General features: G+C 38.1%; 1 protein-coding gene across 2 annotated transcripts in view; it reads left to right on the top strand.

Annotated features, from left to right (window-relative positions):
- BRAF (B-Raf proto-oncogene, serine/threonine kinase) overlaps positions 1–26,235 on the top strand; it is an 84,836-nt gene that overhangs the window by 47,090 nt on the left and 11,511 nt on the right. The window contains exons 8-19 of one of the 2 annotated variants that reach the window (XM_051640536.1): positions 5,969–6,128; positions 7,738–7,774; positions 9,165–9,284; positions 11,987–12,123; positions 12,787–12,904; positions 13,612–13,696; positions 16,036–16,212; positions 17,726–17,772; positions 18,378–18,496; positions 19,186–19,317; positions 21,969–22,103; positions 22,927–23,080. In XM_051640536.1, the coding sequence (XP_051496496.1) occupies positions 5,969–6,128; positions 7,738–7,774; positions 9,165–9,284; positions 11,987–12,123; positions 12,787–12,904; positions 13,612–13,696; positions 16,036–16,212; positions 17,726–17,772; positions 18,378–18,496; positions 19,186–19,317; positions 21,969–22,103; positions 22,927–23,080 (1,421 nt within the window). The remainder of the gene's footprint in view (positions 1–5,968; positions 6,129–7,737; positions 7,775–9,164; positions 9,285–11,986; positions 12,124–12,786; positions 12,905–13,611; positions 13,697–16,035; positions 16,213–17,725; positions 17,773–18,377; positions 18,497–19,185; positions 19,318–21,968; positions 22,104–22,926; positions 23,081–26,235) is intronic. The other variant, XM_051640543.1, reaches the window with a different exon arrangement.

Here is a 26,235-nt window from a genome sequence, read left to right on the forward strand (position 1 = left end):
CAAATGAAGAAGTTGGAAAGAGACATGAAGGAAAAGACCATTGGACATCATTATATAGAAGCTGCAACATGCTGGAGAACTTTGTTTCACTCAGCTATGTGTAACATCCTACAGCAATCCAGTCCTGTAGCCTTTTATTCTTCCACCTGTAAGCCATAGGCAGTCCCTCCAGACATTGCAGCCCAAAACAAGGGAGCACTGATAGTCCCACCTGCACATTTCTGAACCCCTTATAAAAATGTCATGCCACGTTAGGTTATTTGTTCCATTTCAGTTCTTTCAGTTTGCCCTATCCCATTGTGCCAAAGCCGTCATTTTAGTTATAGTCTGCACTTAACTGGAAATAATTTTTAAAAGTGTAGGTCTCCCTAATAATAGCCATTTGTAATAAAATTGAAGTACACAAACTGTATATAATACATTGTATTCATTTCATTAATTGCACTATTGTAAAGTTTCCTCTGTATCTTTGCTTGGAAAATGTGAACACAGAATTTCTGTGAACCCGATTCCCTGGATCTAACAGATGACAAGAGGAGAGATTAGCTATTAAAAATATTCCAAAGTTGTCTTTTCCAACTTCCATCTGTTCCCTCAGATGTTGTGCTGTTGGGCAAATCTCAGCAAACTCACGAGACAGATAGTATGGCAGGGTCAGTAACCTGTGGAGTGGGTGGCAAGGGGGCACATGTGCAGACTTGGAGTAGGACAGGGGCAGGTTGGACTCCTAGAAGCTGAAAGCATGTGCTTTGCTTGAGGAAGAACACAGCTAATAAGCAGGTTGACGACATCTTGAATCTTTGAAAAACATTTCCCAACATGCTTGATCTTCTACATTTGAGGAAGAAAGGGGGACTGTCTGCTGAACTATTCTTGGAAGCTTGCCAGTCCCTGCCTTAGAGGAGGCTCCAGCCTGTGATTAAACACCTCTGATTTCCTTTCTGTCTTCCAAATGTTCACTTATTCTGCCTCAGCTGAAGATATTTAAATGTCTAGAAAAGCATCTGGAAGGCCAAGCAAACAAAGACACTGTCTTAAAATATTGTATGTAGTACTACACCACCATTTAGATCCCCCCAGGTGTTTAAGCAAAAGCTTTGTGTTTTATCACATAAAACAATTATGAACATTTCCCCTTAAGATTTTGGCACCACATAAATGTTAGCAAATTTCCTACAATATCAAACTTGATATGCATTCTTGCTGAGCAGAAAAGGCCTGACAGGATCTTTAGAAAAGTCGTATTTGATATGTACAACAGGTGGGGGAAACCTCTTGCTCCCCAAAACTTTATTTGCAAAAACATGTTAGTGAGCTGAAACCTGATTTGGAGGACTGATGATAGCTGTGTGGGTTCTCTTGATAGCTTCTGATATATGAAGCTATTAGAAATTTTAGGAAAGCTTTGATCTGGACCCAAAGGCCAGTATAAATGCATACTGTTATGATAATCCTGGCAGTTGTTTTTCACAAGTCAAAATGGATGAAAACAAGTTATCATGGAATGGAAGCCTGCACTAATCCATGAAAAGGTTAGAACCATTACAGATCTGTTCCATGATGCTTTTAATCTTCACTGGCTGTTACAAGAGTGTTCTCTAGCTTGTAGTTACTAACTTCTGCTATTCCTTTCTGCAAATCAGCATTTGATTTGTGGTCATTGTTACCATTTCCAATTTGCAGTGGTGAGGAGAGAAAAATATACTTTTTTTATTTTCTTACAATATCTATAGAGTAGCACAATGATTAAATTAGAACGTTTGACCTCCAAAATTTACAGTTTCCCCTTAGCAGTCTTTAGAAACTGCTTCAAAACTGAAGTGCACTTTGTTCTTCATTAACAGCAGTAACAAAAAACAAAGCCAGTCCTACTCCCGTGTAAATGAACAAAAAAAACCCCACCATTTTAGCTTACAGTAGGTTTGGCTTGGGTATGAGCTTGCACTCTACTAGGTGAATAGGGTGTACTATCTGAGCACTGTAGTTAAACAGAGATGCACTTCCTCAGGCTGAGAGGGGGGGGAAGAATCAGTCCAATAGAGATGCTGTCATTTAAAAAGGGAAGTGGCACACACCATGTAACTGAAGTAGGTGAATGTGTCTTTTCAATTTAAGTATTTGCCTAATTACAGCAAAATAAAAATCCAAGCAAACAAAATCTTGAAGCCCAAACCAACCTTTTTTATGAAAAATCTTTCCTGATTAGACCAGCTCTTAAATATATATAACATCACATTGGTGAGTTAAGGAAATTGAGGAAATTCTATTAAAATTTTCTTCTATGTATGTAAAGTGAACTAATTTGTATCATTGCAAGTTCTAAGATCGAGTGGAGGTACTTTATGATTTTATAAAACTGTTAGTATGTAATTTAGCATGCATGGTGCTTTTCTGACTTATCTCCTCTTTCCATGGACCTAAATTTGTGGAATCATAAATCTGTTGTGACACTGGTACTCTCTGTGATAGACAAAGGGTAAAAATCTACATTGGTCTGCAATTACTCTTGTCCCCTGACAAAACCTCTTTCTGTTTTGTCTTGATAAAGAGGGAAAGAGCAAGGTGCTTATTCCAAATACATGTTCCAAGGAAAAAGCGTGTTCTGTTTTATAGCCAGAAAAGGTTATAACATCTTAAATTGAGATTTGACAGCTCTATGAGCTTGTTGCCTGGGAAGGCAAGAATTGTGTCTTAAAGGAATGTCCACATCTAAGAGGCTGCAAGAAAGTTTGCAAGATGAGGTGGTATAACCTCTCTGTGAGAATATTGATCTTACTTGTAGAAGGTCTCCTCTAGCCAACAGGTTGGCTGTTAACTGCTCACAAAGGCCACAGGAGCAACAGAAGCTCAGATCCTGGTATTAAAACTGCTTCTCCTTTAAGCCCCAGCCTGTTACACATGTGCCACAGTAAATGGTTCTTTGCAGCAGTAGTGTTCTGGTCCTCTTGTTCTTTTGGGGGGTTTTTGAGTTTGGTTGTTTTGTTTTGGTTGGTCTTGGTTTGTTTTTTTGTCACTATGTTTGTTGGCACTGTATTTGCATAGCCTACAGAACTAGTTTTGTAACTCATTCAAAATAGACAGTGTCACCCTTTCCAACTGATGGTGGCTGCTCCTTTTTGCTCCAGTGCCCCTTCTACCCTCCAGGAGTAATTAAAATTTAGCAATGCTGCAAACACAGGCTTTTGGTAGCTAAGAGGATTGCTGCATTCTTTGTGGTGATGTGTTTTCTGTAGATCAAGGTCTTGATGCAGATCAAGATAAAACTTCAGCTGCACACAGGCAGAGGCTGGTGGTAATCACTTCTGAGCTTGTGATCTCAGTAGGTCATCTTGGCTAGCAAACTGCTTGTGTATTTCTCTTTGCTGGTTGCTTTCTTCAAGCAAAATCCCCGTTTAGTAAAAAGAACCTACCTTTTTGTAAGCGTTCCAGGGACACCCACTAATGAAAATCTGATTGTATAGGTGGAGCACATGACTAACTGCTTATGAAATTTCCATCTCTGGATTCTTTAGTGTCTAAAGCCCAGACATCCTCCCAACAATAGTTACAGACTCTAAAAATGAGAGTTGTCAGCCTGTAATTGTTTCCTAAAGGTCTCAAATTCCCCCAGTTAGAATTTAATGAGTAGAAAAAACTGTTCAAATTGTTTTCAAACATTATATGACTATAGCATGCTATCTGTGCTAGCAACATGATGACCTGTGACCAGAAATACAGAAGTATTTGCAGATTCCCTTAGCAGATGACCATTTATGACTCAAAGGAGGATGTAATTGAAACCATATTTCTGCAATTTTGGTTTTCTCTCTCATCTTAACATCACAGAAAATCTGATTCTTCTGTTCTCATTGTGTGGCAGAGCTGAAACGCTGTCTCACAGTCACTCCTCGTGCAAGGGTCTGATGTTTGTTGTTACACATTTCCCTTAATTTCATTGTTACTGTGAACTCTCAGAAAGTTTGAGCAGGAGTTAACTATCTCAGCAGTGACAGTACTGGCCTGGCTGAGACATTTTTTTAGGTTTTTCTTCTGAAGTCTTTCTGTGGAGCATCTTACACTCTTGCCTTAACATGAAAATACAGTACCTTAGAATGTCAGCCAAGTCCTGCACTTGAATTTGTGCGGTGTCCCATTTCCTGATGTTGGTTCTAGTTGCATGACTTCCTTACAAAAACATTCAGGAGTTCAAAACTTCATATACAGCAGAAACTATTTTACCTGAAGGCACTTGTTTAGCAATAAATGAGAACTTCAGCTGATGTATATCAGCTGCATTTTAAACATGTTTCTCAAATTCTGAACATCTTCTGAAATGCTGGGCTACTCAAGACCCTTTCTCAGAGATTTGATGAGTAGTAGTTTCAGTTCATTGCTTCGCAGTATCTTTTCAATGTTTATATTCTGTCATGTGACAATAGGTAACTAATTTTTTTTAAGTTAAGCAAGGGTAATCCCCCCTATTTATTCTTCCCCCACCCAACTTCTGAAATATATTCTAAGTACTTTATTACAGTACTTATTAGGCTTTTATTTGGATTCATTCAGAAGTGATCCGTTTGGCCATTCTCAGGGGTGAGACTGGTGGCCAGGAAGGAAAAGGTAGCAGGTACTTAAGGTACAGATACCACGGAGTTCTGGTACCAAGCTGTATAAACTCTTCAATGAAAGGTAGGGTAATAGTCATTAAAGCAGACCTGTTTCGGAAAAAAAAAAAGGTCAGGAGATGCTGTTGAAAATGTTAGTTGCCCCTAAAGATCTTTGGAGAGGCTGAGGAGTGTTCAGTCACAGGAGGCAGCACCAAGATCCGTTGCTGCTGTGTGCTACTGTATGGTTTATTTCTGAAGTTTCTCCCTCTGGGTGTTGCCATGTGGGCATGGTAACTAACCTATGAGTAACTGAAGGGCTGGAAGACTACTCCTCTCTTAGGAGTTGTCTTTTCTGTACATTCTAAAAACCTTGTCATCAGCTATCACACACATATCAATATAAAGTTTTATTTTACAAAGGTGGCAAATGTTTCTCATTGACCTTTTGCCTTAAATCCATTAGATTGAATCATTAGATTTAACAGTGACTGATCTTGACTTGAGTAAGAGATAAATGTCAGGTTTTTTTGTACTTGAACAAATTAAATGGATAACTAAAGTTGTTACGTTCTGTTTCCTTAGGAATGAAAAAGGAAGTGTTTAAATATTTTGTTTATAAAATGTGATTCATGATACTATAAATTAAAGACTTTATGTTTACAACTGGCAGCATTTGCACTTCTTCAGAAAACTTGCCTGTATAGTCTGAATGCTTATCTTTCAAGTTAGCTCTGTTGCATTGCCTAACTGTAGCACTCTAAATAACATTTGAAGTGTTCCACTATTGGAAGTTATTTCTTAAAGGTTGAGGTTAAGAGGTGATATGTTTATTTTTAGTAACATTAATTTGTCTCTTATTGTCCATAGTATTATTTATGTTGACTTACCAGTATGTAATTCTCAGTAATAATTCAGTAATAATTCCAGGCACACAATTTGTTTTGTGACATTTTCTGACAGTAATGTTGATGTGAGGTGTTAAGCGTTTTTAGTTCTCAGTGGCTTGCCATTAAAAAGAGTGTCATGCATTAACCCTGAAGTGAGGAAACTGCAGAGTACCTTGCTAGCTGCAGTGCTTCTTTGTCTAAATTAATTTTTCAGATCAGGGTTTTATTATGATGAGTTTGGTATGATATGTTAGAGGGTTTTGTTTTAACTCATAACATTTCACAGCCATGTAATTAGGTAGTTTGTGCAGCAGGGAGTTGTTGCACTTGATCATAGGGGAGTAGAGATTGTTCATTATAAATTGTTTTCATGCAGGCCTTTAGATCAGGTTTTTTTGTATTATTGTAGTTGAAAAGGACTTACCACACCCACTATGCAGTATTTGAAGCCATTTGTAGACCTAAATCCTCTTTTTCCTTGACTTTGTTTCTCAGACCACCAATTCTCCCTAGTACTTCTCCTTCAAAATCCATTCCAATCCCACAGCCCCTCCGACCAGCAGATGAAGATCATCGGAATCAATTTGGGCAACGCGACCGATCCTCTTCAGCTCCCAATGTTCACATCAATACAATTGAGCCAGTCAATATTGATGTAAGTATTAATAACGTTTGGATCAGGAATAGCAGATTTGATGTTTACCTTACAAATATCAGTATGTTAAATTTATCATGTGTTCACATGAGTGCTGTGTTTCTAAGCTGGTGGTCTTTCAGAACCTCCATAGTACCCACGCAAGACATTTTTGCAGTTGAGAGCTGTAAGAATGCAAATAACCCATTCTCCAAAAGCAGAAACTGCCTTTTGACAGTCCTGTGCTCTCTTTGGTGAAGAAACATTCTACCACTAATGACCACTACTTTTTCTTTTTTTGTCATTAGTCCCGAGGCTGGTGCTGCTAGCTGTACCCCAGTGTTAAGAATATGAAAGCCACTAGCCACTCCTGCAAACCATTATATATCTTAAGCATATTTCATTATATGCAAGACAGGGATTTTTTAGTATTTGTAATTCAAGTAGTATTTCTGGTACCAAGGAAAGTTAAATTATTGCAGTAAACTGAATTCAGATTTACTGAATGTTCTTAGGATTTCAAGAGCTCAGTATATGTTGTTCTGAACATTCTTTTGGAATGCTCAGGAACTGCTACACTTAACTTGTTTTTCCACATTTTTGAAATTTCTGAATGCTGAATCATAATAATAATGGTCTGTATAAGGCCAGCAAGGCCCTTTCAAAACGACAGTCACAACAACCTCTTTTTAATTTTGCCAACATACACAGCTTGTATTTTACCCTAAAGACTGCTCTCTAGAAGTTAGTCATTTTTCAGACGAGCAGTCTTGAAGTCTGCCTGGACACTGAGGCACAAAATTTGTTTTGCATACGAGCTGAGTGATCAGTGGAATTTTAGTTGAATATTAAAGAGTGTGCCCGCATAGATATTTGTGTATGGTACATGGCAGCTGAGAAGCGGGACCCGTGTGTTCAGCAGCAGGGCAGGTGTATAAAGCAATAAAATAATGGTGTAACCAAAAGAAGAAGGGAAAAAAAGAAAAAGAAAAGCTTGATGATGAAAATGGGCATACAGAGGGAAACAGCTAGAATTTTCTACTTCTCTTTAGAAAAGCCTTAGTTTGCTTTTAGTCTGGATATTGTTGTAAAACATACTTCCAGTTCACAGTTACTGCAAGTGAAGGGAACCTTTCGCAGTTAGTAATTTCTGAGAAGAGCAGAGTGTGCCTGGCTATGCAAATGAGGTGCTTCGTTACAAGAGAAAACGAAGCAGAGCTCATTTGTCTGGTGTACCTCAGCACAGGAAATTGGTGTCCCAGCTTCTGATATGACAGTTCAAATTATTTGTGCTGCAAACACTGTAACTAGAACTTTTGGTTCAATATTTCCTCGTGCATTTTGGCCAACTGTGTATTTAAATCAATACTTCCATGTCATCATCTATTTTGGGAGGAGGACGTTTCACTGACTGCTGAGAGTACTGCTTTAAAGCAACTAATCTTCAAAAGTTTAGTAGTTGTTATAGTAGTTGTTGGAGTTGCCACTACAATAAGCCAGGGTAGGAAATCACTTTTATTTCACGGACAACATAGGAAGGCATGGAGTCTCAATTTGATCAATCTCATTTGTTTCTGGAATGTAAATGATAATAGCTAAATTAAGCACTTTTTGTTTTTTTAATTTATAGGACTTGATTAGAGACCAGGGTTTACGAGGAGAGGGAGGTAAGTAGTGTTCAACCTAGCTACTGTGCTATATTTAATTACACAAGTGCTTTGTCCCTTCCCTTTGTTCTACTTCCTTGTACAAAACACAGGCACAAAGGAAAATATGACTAGAACAAAAAATGAATTTGCATTTGCTTGCCCGTGAACTTAATATTTGTCTGACAAAGGTTTGAGCCATTTGCTGGTCATTCTGGGAGTGGGGGAGACAGAAGGAGAAAAAGTTTTGAAGTGGTGTATATATAGTTTTTTTTAGTTTTAAAATTATCTTGCACCATCACTTTTTTGCTCTTACACACACACTCGTTCACTCACATGGCTGCATACAGATATGCTACAACTTCCCAACTCTCAGAGATTTTTATGCCTGTTGTTACCTTTCTAACCATGGAGACAACAGGGGTTTTCATTGAAAACCATCAACATGGTAGACCCTCCATATGAACTGCTGCATCCTAAAGCAGCATGAAATCCTCCAGTTCTTCTCCCCCTCTGCCCCTGCTGAAGATGCTGCTTTGCTGTACTGCATGCCTGTGCTACTCTTGGAACCAGGTTATTAGGACCTTAAGTGAAAGCCAAGTCTTTTTATGTTTCCTTCAGTAACATGCAGCCCTAAATCACAATTAAGTCAGAACTAGTGCTAAAATATTTATTTTTCTTCATGTGATGCACGGGCCTGTTAAGTCACTTCCTACCACTCGCTGTCAAGGTCCTGAGAGGGCTTCTTATCTGCTGTATGTATTTCTATGAATATAATCATAATATAGAAATAAAAAAATAATAAGTAGAGCAGGCATATGGCAGTTTTTCAAACTCCAAGTCATTAACACAGTAATCTCCTACTAATTATATCATGCTTCCACTGTAAGTGAAGTCGATATTACCTTGGTACAGTCTCTCCTGATCCTGAGGGTTTTGTACTGTGGGCTATCATAAATCTGGTAGTTGGTAGGATGGTACCTTCCTTCTGCATTGTGTTTGATGGAGCTGTTTTTTTCTTATGCCAGCAATAGAATGCTTTTTAAACAGAAGCTTCCTTTACTCCTGCAATCCTACTAATTTAAAGCTACCAGTTTTAGCTATTTTTGTATGTGTTGATAGGTGTGGCACTCCACAGTTTTGCCCATTTTGTCCAGCATTTAAATGTTGTGCTATCATGTTGGTTTTAACTTTTGGTCATAAACTGTCTGCTTGGCATCTGAAAACAATTGGCTATTCCCAGTCCTGAAACAGTGTTATTAGTAATTGATTAATTTTTTTTTCCCTTCAAAGTACCGAAGCAATCTATGAATAGGAGTCAAAGCATCCTAGTTATTTCCCATGACTTCTTTCATTTCTTCTATGTGTCTGTCTTTCTGTCTCTGCCTGCCCGTCTCTTTCTCTCTAACAGCCCCTTTGAACCAGCTGATGCGCTGTCTTCGGAAATACCAATCCCGGACTCCCAGTCCCCTCCTTCATTCTGTCCCCAGTGAAATAGTGTTTGATTTTGAGCCTGGCCCAGTGTTCAGAGGTAGTTGGGCTCTTCTTTCTTGTTTTCACCCAAACAAAATAAGTAAAACCACAGATGCTGTTTGTGCCTCACCCTCACACCGTGTGTATGTAAGTGTGTGAGTTTATCAGAACACCTCTGTTTTTTGCTTAGCCTGGCTGGAATGCTTTGAATGTGCTTTTCACACATACTCACTTTCACCTGTACACGCTTGAAAATTACTATATATAAAGTCTGACTTAAAGCTTCAAAGGCAAGGAATTTCATAGTTGATGGTTTTATGTGGACCTTAACATAGTTTTTTTTAAGCAAAGGTCCTTGAATTGCACTGCTATGATTTTAAAGACAAAGTGATGTCCTCAACTTAGAATTTCCTTGACTGTTCAGTTTAAGTCAGTTCAGTGCTTTAAGAGTTTCCTATATTTATTATTCTCTGTTTTGAAAAGGAATGTAGGAAATCAAATGTGAATTACAAACATTTCCATTGATATCTTGTTAGGTCTCAAGCTTTTCAAGTGATGTGTCATGTCAGCTTTCAAAAGATACTTAATTTTGAAAATGTGTTGCCAATACCACATTGGGGCCCTCAATGGCTTAGACCATGGAGTTCTTATTTAGTTAGTAAATTCCCAATGAAACAGTATTTGTTTGTGTCCTGTGCCATGTGAATAAGTAAGACTCTTCTATTTTCACGTCATTGACTCTGGGGGTAATCCAGGCCTAAAGCTGTCAATGGATCTGTTGTATTGCACAAATCCCAAAAAAACTCTGTGGGATTTTATATGCTGGAGAAACCAACTATTGAGTAATAGCATGAAATGTAAATATTTTTGTCTATACGTATATATGTAGAAATGGGTAATTCAGTGCATGTAGTGTGGTTTTCAAATGCTACCGTCTTGGCTGTTTCAAAGACTCTTGTTTCAGAACATATCAAGGGCAGTTGACCTTACGAAATTGTAAAGTACTTCCAGAAGTCTTTGTAAGAAGACAGGTGTCCCCAGCAAGCAAACTGGCTACTGAATGGAATACGTTACGTACAGCTTCAGAGTCCAAGCTAATGACTTAAGTCCAACATTATCTGAACTATTCTACTCTAATAACTTGGAAAACAGGCCTGGTATTGTCATGAACAGACCAACTATAATGTCCTACCATGTGCTGTAAGCATTTTCGGTGAAGGGTGAATATTGTGCTAGTGCTTCTATATCATGGTATTACATTTCATTATATCATGGTATTGAATATTCTATATCATGGTATTAAACAGGAGAGTTGTCTCTAAAGAAAACGCACTCTAGTAGTGCTTTGATTTTACAGAGAAAGTCTGTAGCCCAGTAAACTTTTGGAAAATTGCTTGTGTTCTGGGAGCATCATACATTTAATTCCATGTATTTGTGATTTCAGACAGACAATAAATGTATGACACTATGGTGACCATAACAGGCCACTGGCCACAGGTCACTGGCTCCCAGCTGCTTGTAAATGTAGTTAGGATGCCCAGTATGTATCATCATTGTTGCTTTAGCACGTGTTAGCACAACAAAGTTTAGGATGCTATGTCCCATTTTTTATGTTGGTATGTCATTATTTTGGGCTTCCACTTCTCAGTGTATGTATTTTAGCTCAGTGAGGACAGGCAGTGATGGATATATATAGTCTGATAAATTGGCACACACTGAGTGACTGAACTTAAGCAACAGCTTTAAAAGTCACAAAGTCATTTTTTTAACTCAAGTTGTCATTAAGAGACAATGTTTTGTAAGAAGGGGGTTTCTGAAGGAATATGAGGAGGAGTGTGGTCTTCAACCACTTCCCAGAGCACAGAAGTGAGAGAAAGCATTGGAATGCTGGAGGTTTTGTACAGTGACATACATTGTTTAGCGGAGCGGCATGAATTTAATTAACAGTTGACCCTATTTTATGTCCTTTGCATTAGGAGGGTCAGCATAACCTTGTTACGAATAATTATGGTGTATTTTAAAAAGCAGTGCTCTATTTGTAAAGAGCCACTGGGGCTCTGAAACACTGCTCTGTTAGTAACATTTTCCTGCATAGATTTGTTTAGATAACATGTAGGCTACAGATGTACTGTTCTTTCTGTATTTAATAGAATATACTTCAAATATCTAACTAAAGTACTTGTTCTTTTTTAATCCTTTCTGCAGTCTAATACTTATTTTTAAATAAGAACTCTCTGCTAAGAGATAGCTTTAAAACAGCCAAATGGTTTTCAGGTGGCACTTGGAGACTCAACTAGAAAAAAATGCCAGTTTTTTGCATTTAGTCTATTCTGATTCCAAAGTACAGTATTTCAGCTATTTATTGGGTCTCTAAAAGGCTAGCTACAAGAAATCTGAGAGGTAGCTGCTGCTAACTAAAATGCTACTACTTTTCAAAGAAACTGGTGGAATTAAAAAATAGTTTGTTGGGGGTTTTTTTCTATTTAAAGAGGCATTGTCTTTCTGATAGCTCATCAACAAGAGACTGGGGCTATCTGGTACACAGGGATTTTTCCTCTAGGTCTGTCTCTTCCTGAAATCTAAGACTTGAGCACTAATCTAATATTAAGACAATATTCCTAGTATATGCTTGTTCCCTCTTAACATATACATTGATGTTTGGAGATACTGCATCTTAAGACGCAATTCTTGCACCTAACATCAATACATTCTTGTAAGCTGGCTTCTTACAGATAAAATTATCCTGTTTCTAAAATTTAGGTTCAACTGCGGGTTTGTCTGCAACGCCTCCCGCCTCTTTGCCTGGGTCACTCACCAATGTGAAAGCGTTACAGAAGTCACCAGGACCCCAGCGGGAAAGGAAATCATCCTCATCCTCAGAAGACAGAAACAGAATGGTAAGGAAAAGATCAGCTATTTTCATTTGTAGCGTGGTATATTTATAGTGTAGAAATACTACAAGACCGTGTTCCTCTCACTTTACTTTCATTGGAACCTTCTGAATGATTTTGGAGATAAGTATGGTAACGATCTAGGACTTTAAACCAATAAATAATACTGAAATGGTGGGACTGATATAAATAATTTAAAGAATGTACTATACTCACTTTCACTGCATTGCACCTGTAGGTTTTGGTGTGCTTCATATTGCAATTCCTTTTTCCCTTCAAATAACAGCTTCACGTATCCTGTGTGATTCATGAACTTTGAAAGTTCTCTAGTGATTCTGAAATGTAATTAGACCTAAAAATGTCTGCACTCATTTAAATTAAAAAAATACCGTTCTAATTGAGTAAGAATCAACAAATAAATTATACACTCTTTTTGGTAAGAGTTTCTTAATGTTTACTGGTTTTAACACTGCTGGGAACCTGTGGCAGACATTTCATGCCAGGAAATTATTTAGTATACCTGTGTGATATGGTTTTGTGGCTGACTTGAAGTCAAAAGCAATAGCTGAAAGGACTTTTAGGACTTAAATTATTTTTAGGACTTGAATGTTTCACAGACATTAATGGGCTTGCTTTCTTCCTTTTTATTGTTTATGCATACCTATAAAGAAAACCCTTGGTCGACGGGATTCAAGTGATGATTGGGAGATACCAGATGGACAGATCACAGTTGGACAAAGGATAGGATCTGGATCATTTGGAACAGTCTACAAAGGAAAGTGGCATGGTATGTAGCTGTCATGGCAAACAGTTATTCTTAAGCAAGTAACATTGCCTGCTGGAGGTCACCCAGCTGCGAAGCAGATTCACAGAAAGCTCTTGGGGATTCTGGAGAACACCAGGTTGACCATGAGTCACTAGTGTCCCCATGCTGCAAAGATGGCTAATGATATCCTGGGCTTCATTAGGCAAAGCACTTCATTAGGCAACCACGAGGTTAAGGGAAGTGATCCTTCACCTCAGCACTGGTGAGGTCACACCTGGAGTCCTGGGTCCAGTTCTGGGCTCCTCATACAAGAGACATATGGACATATTGGGGCGAGTCCATTTAAGAGTCTTAAATTTAACTTTTAAATTAATAAGTAGTGTGCTAAATACTTAATGTCAGAACTTGAAACTGCTTAGAAACTCAGCTCTTGCATGTTTTTATGAATAGGGTAATTGTTAGGGTAAAGATGAAACATAATTACTAGAAAAGCTGAAGTATCCATCTTGATGAATGAAGATTTCAAGTGTGTATTTGGAAAGCTTTGACTTGGCTAGGATTTCTCAGAGTAAAATAATAATAGTGTTTATACATTTTCCAGACTATTTACTTATTTTAATATTGTAGCTAGAATATAGGGCATCTCAGTATTTCTGATGCTCTCTATAGCATTTTCTCAATAGTAAAATATGTATCAATGGCACTTATTAAAAATTGCTGTTTTAAAGGTGACGTGGCAGTGAAAATGTTGAACGTTACAGCACCCACACCTCAACAGTTACAGGCTTTCAAAAATGAAGTAGGAGTGCTCAGGTAAGAATATTTTTAACAATGTAAAAAAATGTGTGTAGATTTATGCTTCATTAATACTAGAATTTTAGATTTCCGTTAGAACATACTGGTCTTACTCCTCCAAGATGATACTTTAAGCAGAAAATATAACTTGCCATTTTTCAATATTTCTTTTATCCACTGCTAGTTCTTCCTTCCTCTGTGTGTTTTTTTCTGTACAGCTACGTCCTGGATATATATTTATGTCTAAACACTTGAGACAGGACTGGTCTGTGCTATTGTACTGCGCCCAGGGCACAGTCATGCCTGAGTGTGAACTGTAGGCTTTTTTTTATCTCTCATCCACCTTTTGAGATTGAAGGAGAGCAAGACTAATGGTTGGTTTTGAGCTAGAGCACTACCCATAGTATCCATTGTTTAATAGTTTCTGTTCAGCAGCATTGTCTTCTCTTTCAGGCTTTTTTTAAGTGTATTTCTCATGAAGTAACTTCTTTATTTCATTATGTCTACTGGCTGTAATTTTTCAGAGTATTTGTCTTGGATACAGTACTTAAAAGAGGATCCATCAATACCATACAATAGAATATTTATTAGGGAAGACCATTAGCAGCCAAGTACAGGCTTGAGAAGTCTCAAGGATAATTCTGTTTTAGGAAACCAAATAGAAAGAATGGGATTTTTTGCCTCTGGAAAACTGATGTATTGAGCTGGGTGCCTGTGCTGGAGTAGCATCCCCAGTAAGCTACACAACGAAAAGTGGGTGATCAGCCTTCTCCCCTAGGAAATGTTAGTTCTGAAAACTCTAAGCCCATAGGTGTGGAAGCAGAGGCTTTCTGGGGTATTCTACTTCGGATATCTCTGCATATTTTTGACATACCTGCTTGGAAGAACTTTATGAAATAAAAAAATCTTCTATCTCATACCTCGTCAAGATTTCTGCTGGGAGTCCCATACCCTGGAGTCCAGCCTTTCCCTGTTGTTGATCATTTCAGCACATACAGTAAATAGGCACTTGTCCTATTCTTTAACCCAGACAAGCCAGATCTACCTGTAGTTGTGCCTTTGCCATTAAGATTCATCATTACTTTCACAGCTTTGAGGTAGGATGTGCCAGAAACTGCTTATTTTTTATTCACTCAGCAGTTACTCTCAGCCTCACCTGACAAATCCTTGAACTTGAAAAAGGCACAGTCACTCAGAACTGCCCTAGTCTGCATTGCTGAGAGGACAAAGGGCTTCACATTTTAGGCTCCCACATTGTTTTTTTAATATAAAAAACGTAAGAGTTCTGCCATGTGCAGCAGCAGCATAGATTTAAGAAGAGGCTACCACAGGTTTTATGCTTGGTCCATCAAGTTTCATCAGCAGTGAGCTGACTGCCTTCAGGACTGAGCTGTGTTGGAAGCAGGTTGCCTCTATTTTTTTCTGAGCCCCTGGGAAAGCCAGGAAACACTTCAGAATTCTTAGGTGCTTCATGTCTGTAATATTTCATTGATATGTTTGAAGGTATGTAGTTCTTCATGTCCATTTGATGACAATAAAATGTGATTGGCTATTCATGGAGGGTGACAAGAACCTTTCAGATCTCATAGTGTATCAGCAGATTATTTCAGGCCTTGAATTTACTGGGCTATCTACTGAGATAATCCTCTCTGCATTGTTTGTTGTGAAGTTTTTCTGCCTGGAGTTGCTCCATCTTTGAAATAGGTTTGATTTAATCTGGCCAGATCTCTGTAGTGAACTCCAGTCTCTCCCAGTGCTGTTTGGAAACAAGTTCCTATTGTAACCTTACTGAGGTACAGTCTCCATACGTGGTTCAATCCTTTCTTGTATGCTGGATCCATAGAGGGTACAAAATTCTTGTCAAATAAAGCACTAAGAAAAACTGAATCCTTCTCAAGAAAGTATGTTGATGGTTTCTGAACAAAAGGATTGTTCTTCCTGGAAACCTCTGAGACTGGAATTTCATTTTGGATGCCCTCCTTATGGGCAGCAACATCTCCTAGCTGGACTGACATTACACAGAAGGAGACCTGCCTGCAAAACCTTGCTGTCCCGTGGGGAGCTAGTGGTACAGCATCTTCTGAGCAGTCCTGTGCTGGGTTACTTGCAAGAGCAAGAGGAAACAGTGCTTACCCCAGAATAGCTGTTTCATGTCCTTATGATTAAAAAGGCTAATTGCAGGAATTCGTCATTAAACTAAATCTAGCAACAGGTTATGTTTTCTTAGTAAAAGTTGAGATTTACCCAACAACTCCAGCTTAGAAATACATATTTAGACTGTGATGGACCTGCCTGGGTTTTTTCTGATTTCCTGATCTGCCTGATTCCCTTCTAATTTTTTTTTTTTTTTTCAACAGGAAAACACGACATGTGAATATCCTGCTTTTCATGGGTTATTCAACAAAACCCCAGTTGGCTATTGTTACACAATGGTGTGAGGGGTCCAGCTTATATCACCATCTACATATAATTGAGACCAAATTTGAAATGATCAAGCTAATTGATATTGCACGACAGACTGCACAAGGCATGGAGTAAGTATCATGTTACCTGTTTGCAAATGAATATCGGGGCAATGTTTGTTTATCCCCTTCACGCTCTGACTGACATTGGCAAATAAGGCCAACTCTCTGCTCACTTTGCCAACCCCAGGCTCCTGCCTTGGTGTTCAAACTATTTGATGAAGTGTTCATTGTTTTGATGAGTGAGATAGACTTCGTGTTTTTGGAATGTAGGGAAACGAGAATCATCAAGGAAATGTAGTCTTAGATAGTAGAATAAAGGTAATTACAGTGTAGTTAAACTTGCAATCTTGTGAGCAAAGATTTCTGTTCCAGGCTTTATGATCTTCAGAGCGCAGATAGTCTTATGGTAGGAGGTAAAACATAGTTTAAAAAGAAACACCCTGTGAAAGAAAGAACAGAATCCTGTAAGACAGTGCAGAAGGCAGGCAGCCCTGTTAGCAAAAATAATTTTTTTTTTCTCCTTTTCTTTTAAGTATTGTGGCTCTCTTAATAATAGATTTCAGCATTTGAAGAAAACATACCTACTGTGTTCTAAGGAGTGTAAGTAATCCTTACTCCCATAGAGGGCAATTGAGTGAGTGAGAGTTTACAAAACTAGCCTAATATTGTGTGTCAAAATCAGAACACTGATGTAAGATCAGAGAAATCGCCCTCCAGCAGGAAAACCTCTGTGATGATTGCAGTTAATTGTGCCATTTTTCTACTAAGTGCTCTATTACATTTTCTGTCAGGAGGTGTAGGAGGTGTTTGCAGCAACCAGCCTCGGCCCTCTGTTAGCCTGCTCGTCTCCCCAGGCTCCCTCTGTAGGTAGTGGAGACGCAGGAGCTGTTTTATGAGCATGATTCAAAGCAGAGACACAAACTGGGGCTTTTCCAGCAGGTTTGTGCCAATCTAATTGACTAAACAAAGAGCCATGGGAGACTAGCTGCCTAATTTAGGCTGTATCTGTGCTGTGGGGCAAGTACTCTCCTCTGTGTTCCCTGCAATCTATTATCCAGTCTGCAGTCGGGGGATCTTTTTCCCAGTCCCATGCTAAACAGCAGTCAGCATACTTGAGTACACACTGACTGGGAAGCACATTTAGCTCCTGCAATTTAGAAACACCTTACCTAAAGATGTGACTGGCCTGCAAAGTGTCTTGACAGTCACCATTTAGGCTGGGAGACAGAACCCTCAGCACTGAATGAATGATGTGTAAAAAACTACTGAAGTTACTTTATTTTTTTTTAGTTAGAATATTTTATTGAGTTAGAACTGAAAAGCAGAAGTTGGTGCATAGTTGTTATTTCATTCTTCAGCAGCATCAGGTTTGAGCTAGAAATGTAAGCTTTATTTTATTTTGGGTTGGGTTTTTTCCTTTGACTGTTGCAGGAGCTGTCATGGATAACCAAAGTTTTACCACCTTGATAATATGTGCAGTTTGAATATCTACAGAGTTTGTGTTTCAGCAATACAGTGAATTTTGAGTTGTTGATTAGTGAAATATAATTTAATCCACCTAATCTATGATGTTCCTTTTCAGTTATTTGCATGCCAAGTCAATCATCCACAGAGACCTCAAGAGTAATAGTATCCTTTCCCAGAGATGTGGCTGTGGAACGTGACAGCATTCCTGGGTCGTTGTGGTTTTTTAGTTTGTCTTGTGGGCTTTTTTCTGCCAGAAATGGACTTTCTGATGTGAAAAGCTGTTCGTGCCTGGATATTTGCTGAATTGAAATTTTGTTGAGAAGTAGTAATATCACTAGTAGCAACTTAAGGAATACTTACCATGTCTAGTGATGTGATTGCAATAATGTAGCAAGTTTCATTTTGGTATCCCAAAAAGATTTTTGCACCATTTGGTTTCTGCAATTAGTGAAAGATTATGCCGGTTCACTCATGGATTATTTTCAGCTTGTCTCATACTTGGCATTTCAATAAAGTACTTGGCATTTCAAGAACACCACCTGGACCATGGTCTGTTCAGCACTAGCCCAGTCATTAATGATGTAACCCTTAAGTACCATAATTCACAATGTAGGCTGCTAAGAACCTGTATTATATGAAAACCTTCTTCAATAGTGGTGGATGGTTAAAACTGTTGTGTCTTATATTGCTGATTTGTTGCTGTTTATTGTTCTTGTAGGATGAGACCAGTACTGCTTGCTTGTTTTCCCTTAACATTTCCCCCTTAGATATTTTTCTTCATGAAGACCTCACAGTAAAAATAGGTGATTTTGGTCTAGCTACAGTGAAATCACGATGGAGTGGATCCCATCAGTTTGAACAGTTGTCTGGATCTATTCTATGGATGGTAAGCAAGGGAGAAGTGGTGTGTTTGTTTCAAAAAATTTAATTGCCTTTGGCCAAAGTTGTGTACAAGCTGTCTTAAGCTGGAAAAGATAAGCAGTAATATGAAGTACTAAATGAATGCTTTTCTTTAAACATGAGTTTTCCAGTGGTCAGCCAAAAAAAAAAAAAGTGTTAGTGTCTTCATCCCTTATTCTGTGGCTTAAGCTGAAAATAGTGGCTAAGGATATGATTAAACCAGGGTTAAGGAGAAGGAAAAGCCATGGAAAACATCGTGCAAAGGAGCAGAGGAACTAGCTCAGCCAAAAGCAAGATGTTCTTTTAATGATTCAAACATGGTTACTCTCAAGAGGTTGTACAACTTGCCTTTACTCCCTGAAAAAAAAACTGAAGGCTTTGTTATTGGTATTATTTTAAGTGTTGTCATAATTCTAGTTTCAAAATAGCTTCTTGTCCTGGACAAGGTAATTTTGTTCTGTTGCAGATGAATAAAGGGATCACTAAGCTAAAATGAACCGATGGATTTTGAGATTCATGTCAACATACACTCTATATTAGGACCTGGTAACATCTGAAGGCAAGATTAGGCCTTGCAGCTGTTACACTCGGGACAAGTCTGTGTTTTGTTCCTCGTATGTGAGGTGCAGCCTGATATGGTGAAATAAAAATTTCTTCTTTCCTTTCATGGTACAGGCACCAGAAGTTATTAGAATGCAAGATAAAAACCCATATAGCTTTCAGTCGGACGTGTATGCGTTTGGGATTGTTCTTTATGAACTGATGACTGGACAGTTACCATACTCAAACATCAACAACAGGGACCAGGTAAGGGAAGGGGTTGACTTGAGTCAACTGTGGCCTGAAATGGAGATTGATTCAGCCTTCTGAGGTGCACATTCTGCTGTTTTGTGTGTTTGATTTGTGTTTCTGATTCTAATGTTACGAGATGACGTTTCTACATCGTCTAGATCTGCCTCAGCAACATAGCACCAATTTACTTCTCTGGAGGTATTTTTTTGTTCTTTTTTACTTCAAGTATAGATTTTCAGCTTCTGAGCTGGTTGCCAGGATACTTATTAGGGAGAGAGCAGGTTAGTTAATAGTAATCTAGTTTAGAATAGTTCTGTAAAGGTGAAATGATCCTCCATGTGTTCAGTTATTCCTCTTTCCTCCCCCTGCTTCCCCTTGCATTGAGCAGTAGTTCAGCAACAGGACTGACAGAATGGAACAGCAATCATCTCGCTGAATGCTTTATATTCATTTCAGTCTTAAGAAATGCATGCACCATCTAATTGAATTTCAGGATATCAGCATTTCTCAAATCCTGCTTGATGGAGTATGTGACTTTCCAGAATTATGGATCCTGTAAGAAGATTATTTAATTGTGAACAAATATTCCTTAAGTCCAAAGATACCTCATGCCTGTAATATATCACCACAGGATAGGCACATTTGGGAAGGCATATCTGATTCATTATTCCTCTGTCTAATCTGGAAATAGCATCTATGCATCAAGATCTTTGGTGTAAACTATTTCATGTCTGGGTGGTGATATATTTATGTATCTGTGTCTGCATCCCTTGTTTTTTCACTGTCAGTACTTGAGAATTGCAACCATAGCAACGTTCATCTGTGAATGCCATTTTATAAGGCTGCTTCCATATTTGTCAGAACTCTTAATCCCAATTCATCAAATTTGGAGTGACTCCTTTTTTTTACTTAGTATTTTTATTTGCCTTTTGAAAGAAGGGGAATGTCTGGATTCCTGGCCAGATAGATAGAGCCTTCTAAAAGCAGTGTTCATGCATTGTTGGTTGGTGGTTTTTTTGAGATTTGAAAGATGAACCCATTTGCTGTGTGTGCTAACAGCTGAGTGCTGAAACAAATTCTAAATTGCAAGTGAAGCCAACATATAAAATGTGATCTAGTGTCTCGGTGGTCTGTTGTCTGAAAAGACATAAATACCACTGTGTTGGTGCATCTACATCAGCTGCTATGACAAAAGTAAGAACCTTAGTGAGCAAAGCATCATTTTTGTTTCACCTCAGAGTGTTTCTCTCACTAGAAGAGGTTTTTCTAGACAGACTAAGTCTGTTGTTTTAGTGATATTCTTTTATCTTAGTTAAAATAAAGGTTTAATCCCTGTTTTATTTGGAAAGATAGTATTGGTAACATTAATAACAACACTTTAATAGTTTCAACTCAAGTAGTGTAATTATTTAGAAAAGAGTAACTTATTGATGATGGTGAGTCTCATTGCAGCAGAGGTAAGGGATAGGGTAGACCAGTCTTTACTATGAAGTATAGCTCTGGCACTTGGGGATTTCTAAAGAAACCATATGGAAGTTCTACACTCCTTGATGCCAACACAGATGCGACTGAATCAGAAAGTTGAAACAGGACCAGAACTATGTTAGTATAAATAACATGTAAAGCTTGCTTGAGATGTGGGGCTTTTCTGTTGTTGTTTCTTTTTCTTTTTTGCCAGTGTAAAGATATGAATTAGTTAGACTTCGTTAAATATAAGGTATGATACACCTGCTGGGACTCTCAGAGTATTCAGAAAAGGTAGTGATTATCTGCTGCAATATGAATGGGTCTTTGATGAGCTAGTTTGAAAGGGCTTTTTTCGTGTCAGCATGACTGCACTACTCAAACCACATTGCATTTGACCTTGGCTCGACATGATGATGTTTGATGGGTTTTTTTATATGTTTAACAGAACAATAACCATATTTAGACCTTCCTGCTTTCTATTAGTTTACTTTGTTTTATGCTTAAGCTTTATCCTTAGGTGAAATGTAAGCGTTCCATGTTAAAGTAATTACTGTCAAAATACAAAGCCTGTCTGTCTCCTCCAGAGGAGAGGCAGTTTTTCTTTTGAGGTTTTGTTGGTTTAGTTTTGGGGGTTTTTTTGTTTGTTTGTTTTGGAGGGGAAGATGGTCAGATGTCAAGAATAAGCTTTTGTAGTGGAAAAGTGCGTAAAGGAATTTATTCTCAAAAGGTAGGGGGTTTTAATATCTGAAGCCCATCTGTTTCTAAAAATGCCTTTCAGTGTGAATTTGCTGTTGACTTATAATATAAAACAGAATATTTTATTTTAGGCATTCTGTTCCTGACACAGAGTTGTTTATTGTTTATGTAACATTTTTTTGGGAACAGTTTTTGACATCGAAGAACCCTTCCTTAGATGGTTATTGCTAAAAATGGCAACCATTTACTAGTGTTCAAGTTCCACAGAAATCTCTCTCAGGAGGCGGAGAAAAAAATAAAATGTGAGTTTTTTCCTCTGAACTAAGTAGGTTATCAAGTATTGCTCTAAGAAACTTAGTAATTTCAATAACAGGTAATGTTTCCTGGGAGCAGAAAACTTGCTTCTGGGACTAAAATGGTCTAGCAAAATGTTCATCTTTTGTTACTGCTTGTTTTATGGACTCATCTTCTTCCCCTTTCATCTTTGTTCCCCTCAAATAAAGATAATTTTTATGGTGGGACGAGGATACTTATCTCCAGACCTCAGCAAAGTACGGAGCAACTGTCCAAAAGCTATGAAGAGACTAATGGCAGAATGCTTAAAAAAGAAAAGAGATGAGAGACCCCTTTTTCCACAGGTGAGAAATATTGAGTAGACTTTACAGTTTAAATATTAAAAATAAAGATCATTGGCCAGTTCAAGAATTTTTTTATTAGTGGGATAACGTGACTTCCTAAGAGTAGTGGTTCAGTAGCTGGTTAGTGCTGTTTAGTTAGAAATGCTTATTTTCAATTCAGATAGCAGCTAGTAAAATTACTTGTGTTTATGTGTTGGCAACTCTGAGATAATGAAATTAATAATCACAATTAGGCACACAAATTAAAATTTGTTGTGTAAGTTCTCAGAAATCTTTATACACCTCTCCTTGCTCTCCCCCAAACTTTATGAGGGGAAACTGATAGTGTTGTCACAAAACTAGATTTATCATGTCTGCTGAGAAAGGTTTGAATTCTAAAAGCTTGGCTGGAACCTTACTTTTTTTTATTTAGTGCAACTAAGGCGTTTACGAAAAATAACGAGCTCCCTCTGCTGGCTTTTTGGTAAATGGTGTTAAGCAAACCGCTGCTAAAGCTGTGTTTATTTGCAGTGGTGGTAGGTGTAGTTACTAGTGCATAAACTAGGAGGCAGATAGAAGGTAACTATATACGTTATACTTCCAGATGGATATTTATATGCTCTTTTAAAGGGGAATATGAGACAGTTTATTCCCAAAATGTCCTTACAGCTTTTTGAGGATATAGACATCAGAGTGCAATTCAGTAGTTTATTTTTCAAAGTTTCTGTTTAAATTTGTATATACATTTTTTTCTGTAGTTAATTGATGTTCTGGCTTTGGTTTTAAGAGAGTGCCACAACTTCAGAACAACAGATTTGATCACTTATTTTTTACTTTTTTTTAGATTCTTGCCTCCATTGAGCTCCTGGCCCGGTCATTGCCAAAAATTCACCGCAGTGCATCTGAGCCCTCATTAAACCGGGCTGGCTTCCAGACAGAGGATTTTAGTCTCTATGCTTGTGCTTCTCCAAAAACACCCATCCAAGCAGGGGGATACGGTGGGTTTCCAGTACACTGAAAAGCAATGTGAAAGCATGTGCCTGTGTGTCTGTGTGCTGGTGTGTTCCTGTTGGTGCAACACGTGCGTACGTTCTCAGTTCCTACCAGCTATATCTTTAAGGTTTACTGAGGGAATGGAGACTCTCTTCCTAACACTGGGCATTGAATGTCCTGAGCACAGTGTGTGTTGGTAAGGAATGCCCTGGGAACAGCTGGCACAAGAAAATAAGGTTACATTAGAGAAATGGAAAAGTCACTTCAAAACAAGCAAAAATTCTCTTAAGGTCATTGGGTGTCATTTTTGCCTAGTTTACTGATTGGAAGTAGTTACTCAAGCTGTGGTGGTTTGGTGGTTGTTTTTTGTTTTGTTTTTTTTACTTCAGTTGAGGTCATTATATTTGTGTAATAGGGTTTAGATTCCTCAGTAAAGATACTTATATGTGGGAAACAACTGGAAAAATAAACTTAGCTTCAAGGCTGAGCCCAGTCCAGTCAAAAATTCTCATGGTCAGCAGAAGTGAGCAGATACAACACAGAATCCAAAGAAAGATCTTAGTGACATGTGACTCTTACTTTGAAAGCTGAAGGTTAAATTAGTGCTGTTTAGAGAATGTCTCTCCCTACAGAGGAGTGGTGGCAAGGGGCTTTTTTATTTATTTTTGCCTAAATACTCTGACCCGTTATAGTTTATACTGTCTTAAAATGTCCTATTACAATGCAGCATAGAAGAAATTCTCAATCTCTGTTTTTGCTGAACTGCAAGATTGCTGGTAATGGTCACTGTGTCCTGCAATTAGCAAAGATTTCAAAATTAGAAAAACATTTTTAAATCTCAAGCATAACCAAATACTTCAAGGAGAAAAGGCTGTTAACACCCAAAATAGGAAAAGAGGATTTGAAAAAGCAGTTATTTTCATGGAAATCAGTATTATACTCTGAATTCTGTTGAGATTACAGCTTTTAATTATTTTAATATTGTAAAGATAACACTGAATGTACTTCTGTTCAATGAGGAATTGTTATTTTTCACTTCCATATAAAAACTGCTAGTTTGACTCAAATTGAATCAGTTAGACTAGATATCTAATGGAGAAAGCTAGGTACCTTATCAAGATCTTTTCAGCTCACTTTAAAGATTGTTGTTTTTTTCTCTGGAGCATTCCTCTGGAACAGGTGAATCAGAGTAGTAGTTCAGGTTATATCAATCTTCTGTGTCAGATATAAAAACGATAACGTTATTGGCTATGTTCTTGCATATTCTGAAATTCATTATGTAGGTTTCTTGGTTTTAAACTGCCAAGCTATTAATTTTTGCAGGTTCTTCTGCATCAGAAACAAGCTGTTGCTGCTCTTGTTAGGACTTCAAGGGCCAGGAGTGTTCTTACTGGCTTCTTTTTCACATACTTACAGTGAAGGTCACATGTTGCTAGCAGTAGGTTTTTGAAATAGATCAGGAATTCAAAAAAGGTTTTATTTTGTTGCTGTCTGGCAACTAAGCCTTTTAAAACAGGAGGCTGAGTTAGAGAGCTTGAAGAGATGTAGACAATTTTCTACATTTTCTGGCTGGATTCTAATGGTCTTTTTGACTTTTTCTGTTGGAACAGTTTGGAAACTAACTTTTCTCATTTTTGGTAGTCAAGAAAATTCAGCTGTTAAAATCTATCTCTATGGAAATAGTTATGGAGGACAAAAGTTGTTACTGTTTTAAAAAATATGTTTTCCATCTTTATGGTAGTTTCATCTCATTTTGGCATATCTTAAAACAAAAACAGGATTTAAGTGGGGGGTTTTTTCCCTTCTTATTTTTTTTTAAATTCTAGACAGTGAGGAGGAATGCTTCTTAAGCTTTGGGATATGATATTCCATACAGGCTGCAATGCCCATCTCGGTAAGAGCAAGATGTGGCTGCTGGGTCTCTTGTAGAATCTAGAAATGCACCATCCCAGGCAGAAAAGGTGTAACCACACAGGGAGTTACAGAGAGTGCAGAATCATCACTGCTCTGCCAAGGCTTGCTCTTTTTCAGGTCTGCCAGATCAGTTCAACCAAGCTATTCCTTAGAGTAGGGTTGTGCTCCTTTTTGTTAAGATTGTTCACCCTTGCTATAGGAACTACAATTATGGGGGAAGAAGTGCTGCAATCCTTAGATACATTTGGCCACATGTTCCACTGTATGGTCAGTGCATTAGAATTCTTCCTGTGTCACCTGTTCTCACACATTGAGCACAGTATGGGGTCCATGACCATGATGTGATCTTAGCTTCTCGCTAAACATTTTTTGTGGATCATTAACTTTATCTGACATAAAGGCATTTAGACTTGTAACTTCTGGAGTTTGTAATTGTTGCTTCAGTGAGATTTGGGAACCTAGGTAGGATGAAGATGCCTAAATACATCTATAGATTTTGGTCAGTGTTCTCAAAGATGCAACTCAGCTATTTAGTTTAAAAACAGGTACCTGTCAGTCCTGAAAACATGCCTGTAGGATCCCAGGCTTTTCTGGAGGACAAGAATACACTGTGTGAAATTCCTTCTTTTTTTTTTACTTCCCTGCATCTCAGTATAGAAACAAAATCTGCCTTGGTACCTTTGAGAAGGACCACATACTTATAAATGTTGCTGTGTAGTCTTCTGAGGATGCTAACTATCCACATCAGTGTATCTTCCAGTTTTTTATTTGGCCAGTCCATGGCATCCATACTAGATGATCAGTGCAAGACTCAACAGAAAACTGCCTCTTTGTCATACTTTTTTCTGCCTGTGAATGTAATCCAGGCAAGGTGTTGGAATTTGGTGTTTCCCTTTGATAAGTCAGTTACGCTCTACTTCAGTGGACAAACCTGGCGTGGGTCCTGATCCATCCTTCTCCTTACAATTCTTCTGAGAAACATGGCATCAACCCCAGGATAAGGAGTGTACAGTTAAGGTGTTGTATATATACCTTAGTAACCTCATTAACCCAGATAACTTAAAATTTGTGAGAGCAGAGATTGGTAACTACATCTTAAATCCTTCCAGGAATCAGGGGCAGCAGATTCACTCAGAATATGTCCTTAGAATATATTTTTTGGAGCAAACATGAAATTACTTGATCATCTTTTTAGTACAGATTTCTTGAAAGTGTGCATTCAAAATAGTTTCCACTTGCTTTTCAT

The sequence above is a fragment of the Apus apus genome, chromosome 1 (genome assembly GCF_020740795.1).
Source record: "Apus apus isolate bApuApu2 chromosome 1, bApuApu2.pri.cur, whole genome shotgun sequence".
In the NCBI taxonomy this organism is placed as follows: domain Eukaryota; kingdom Metazoa; phylum Chordata; class Aves; order Apodiformes; family Apodidae; genus Apus; species Apus apus.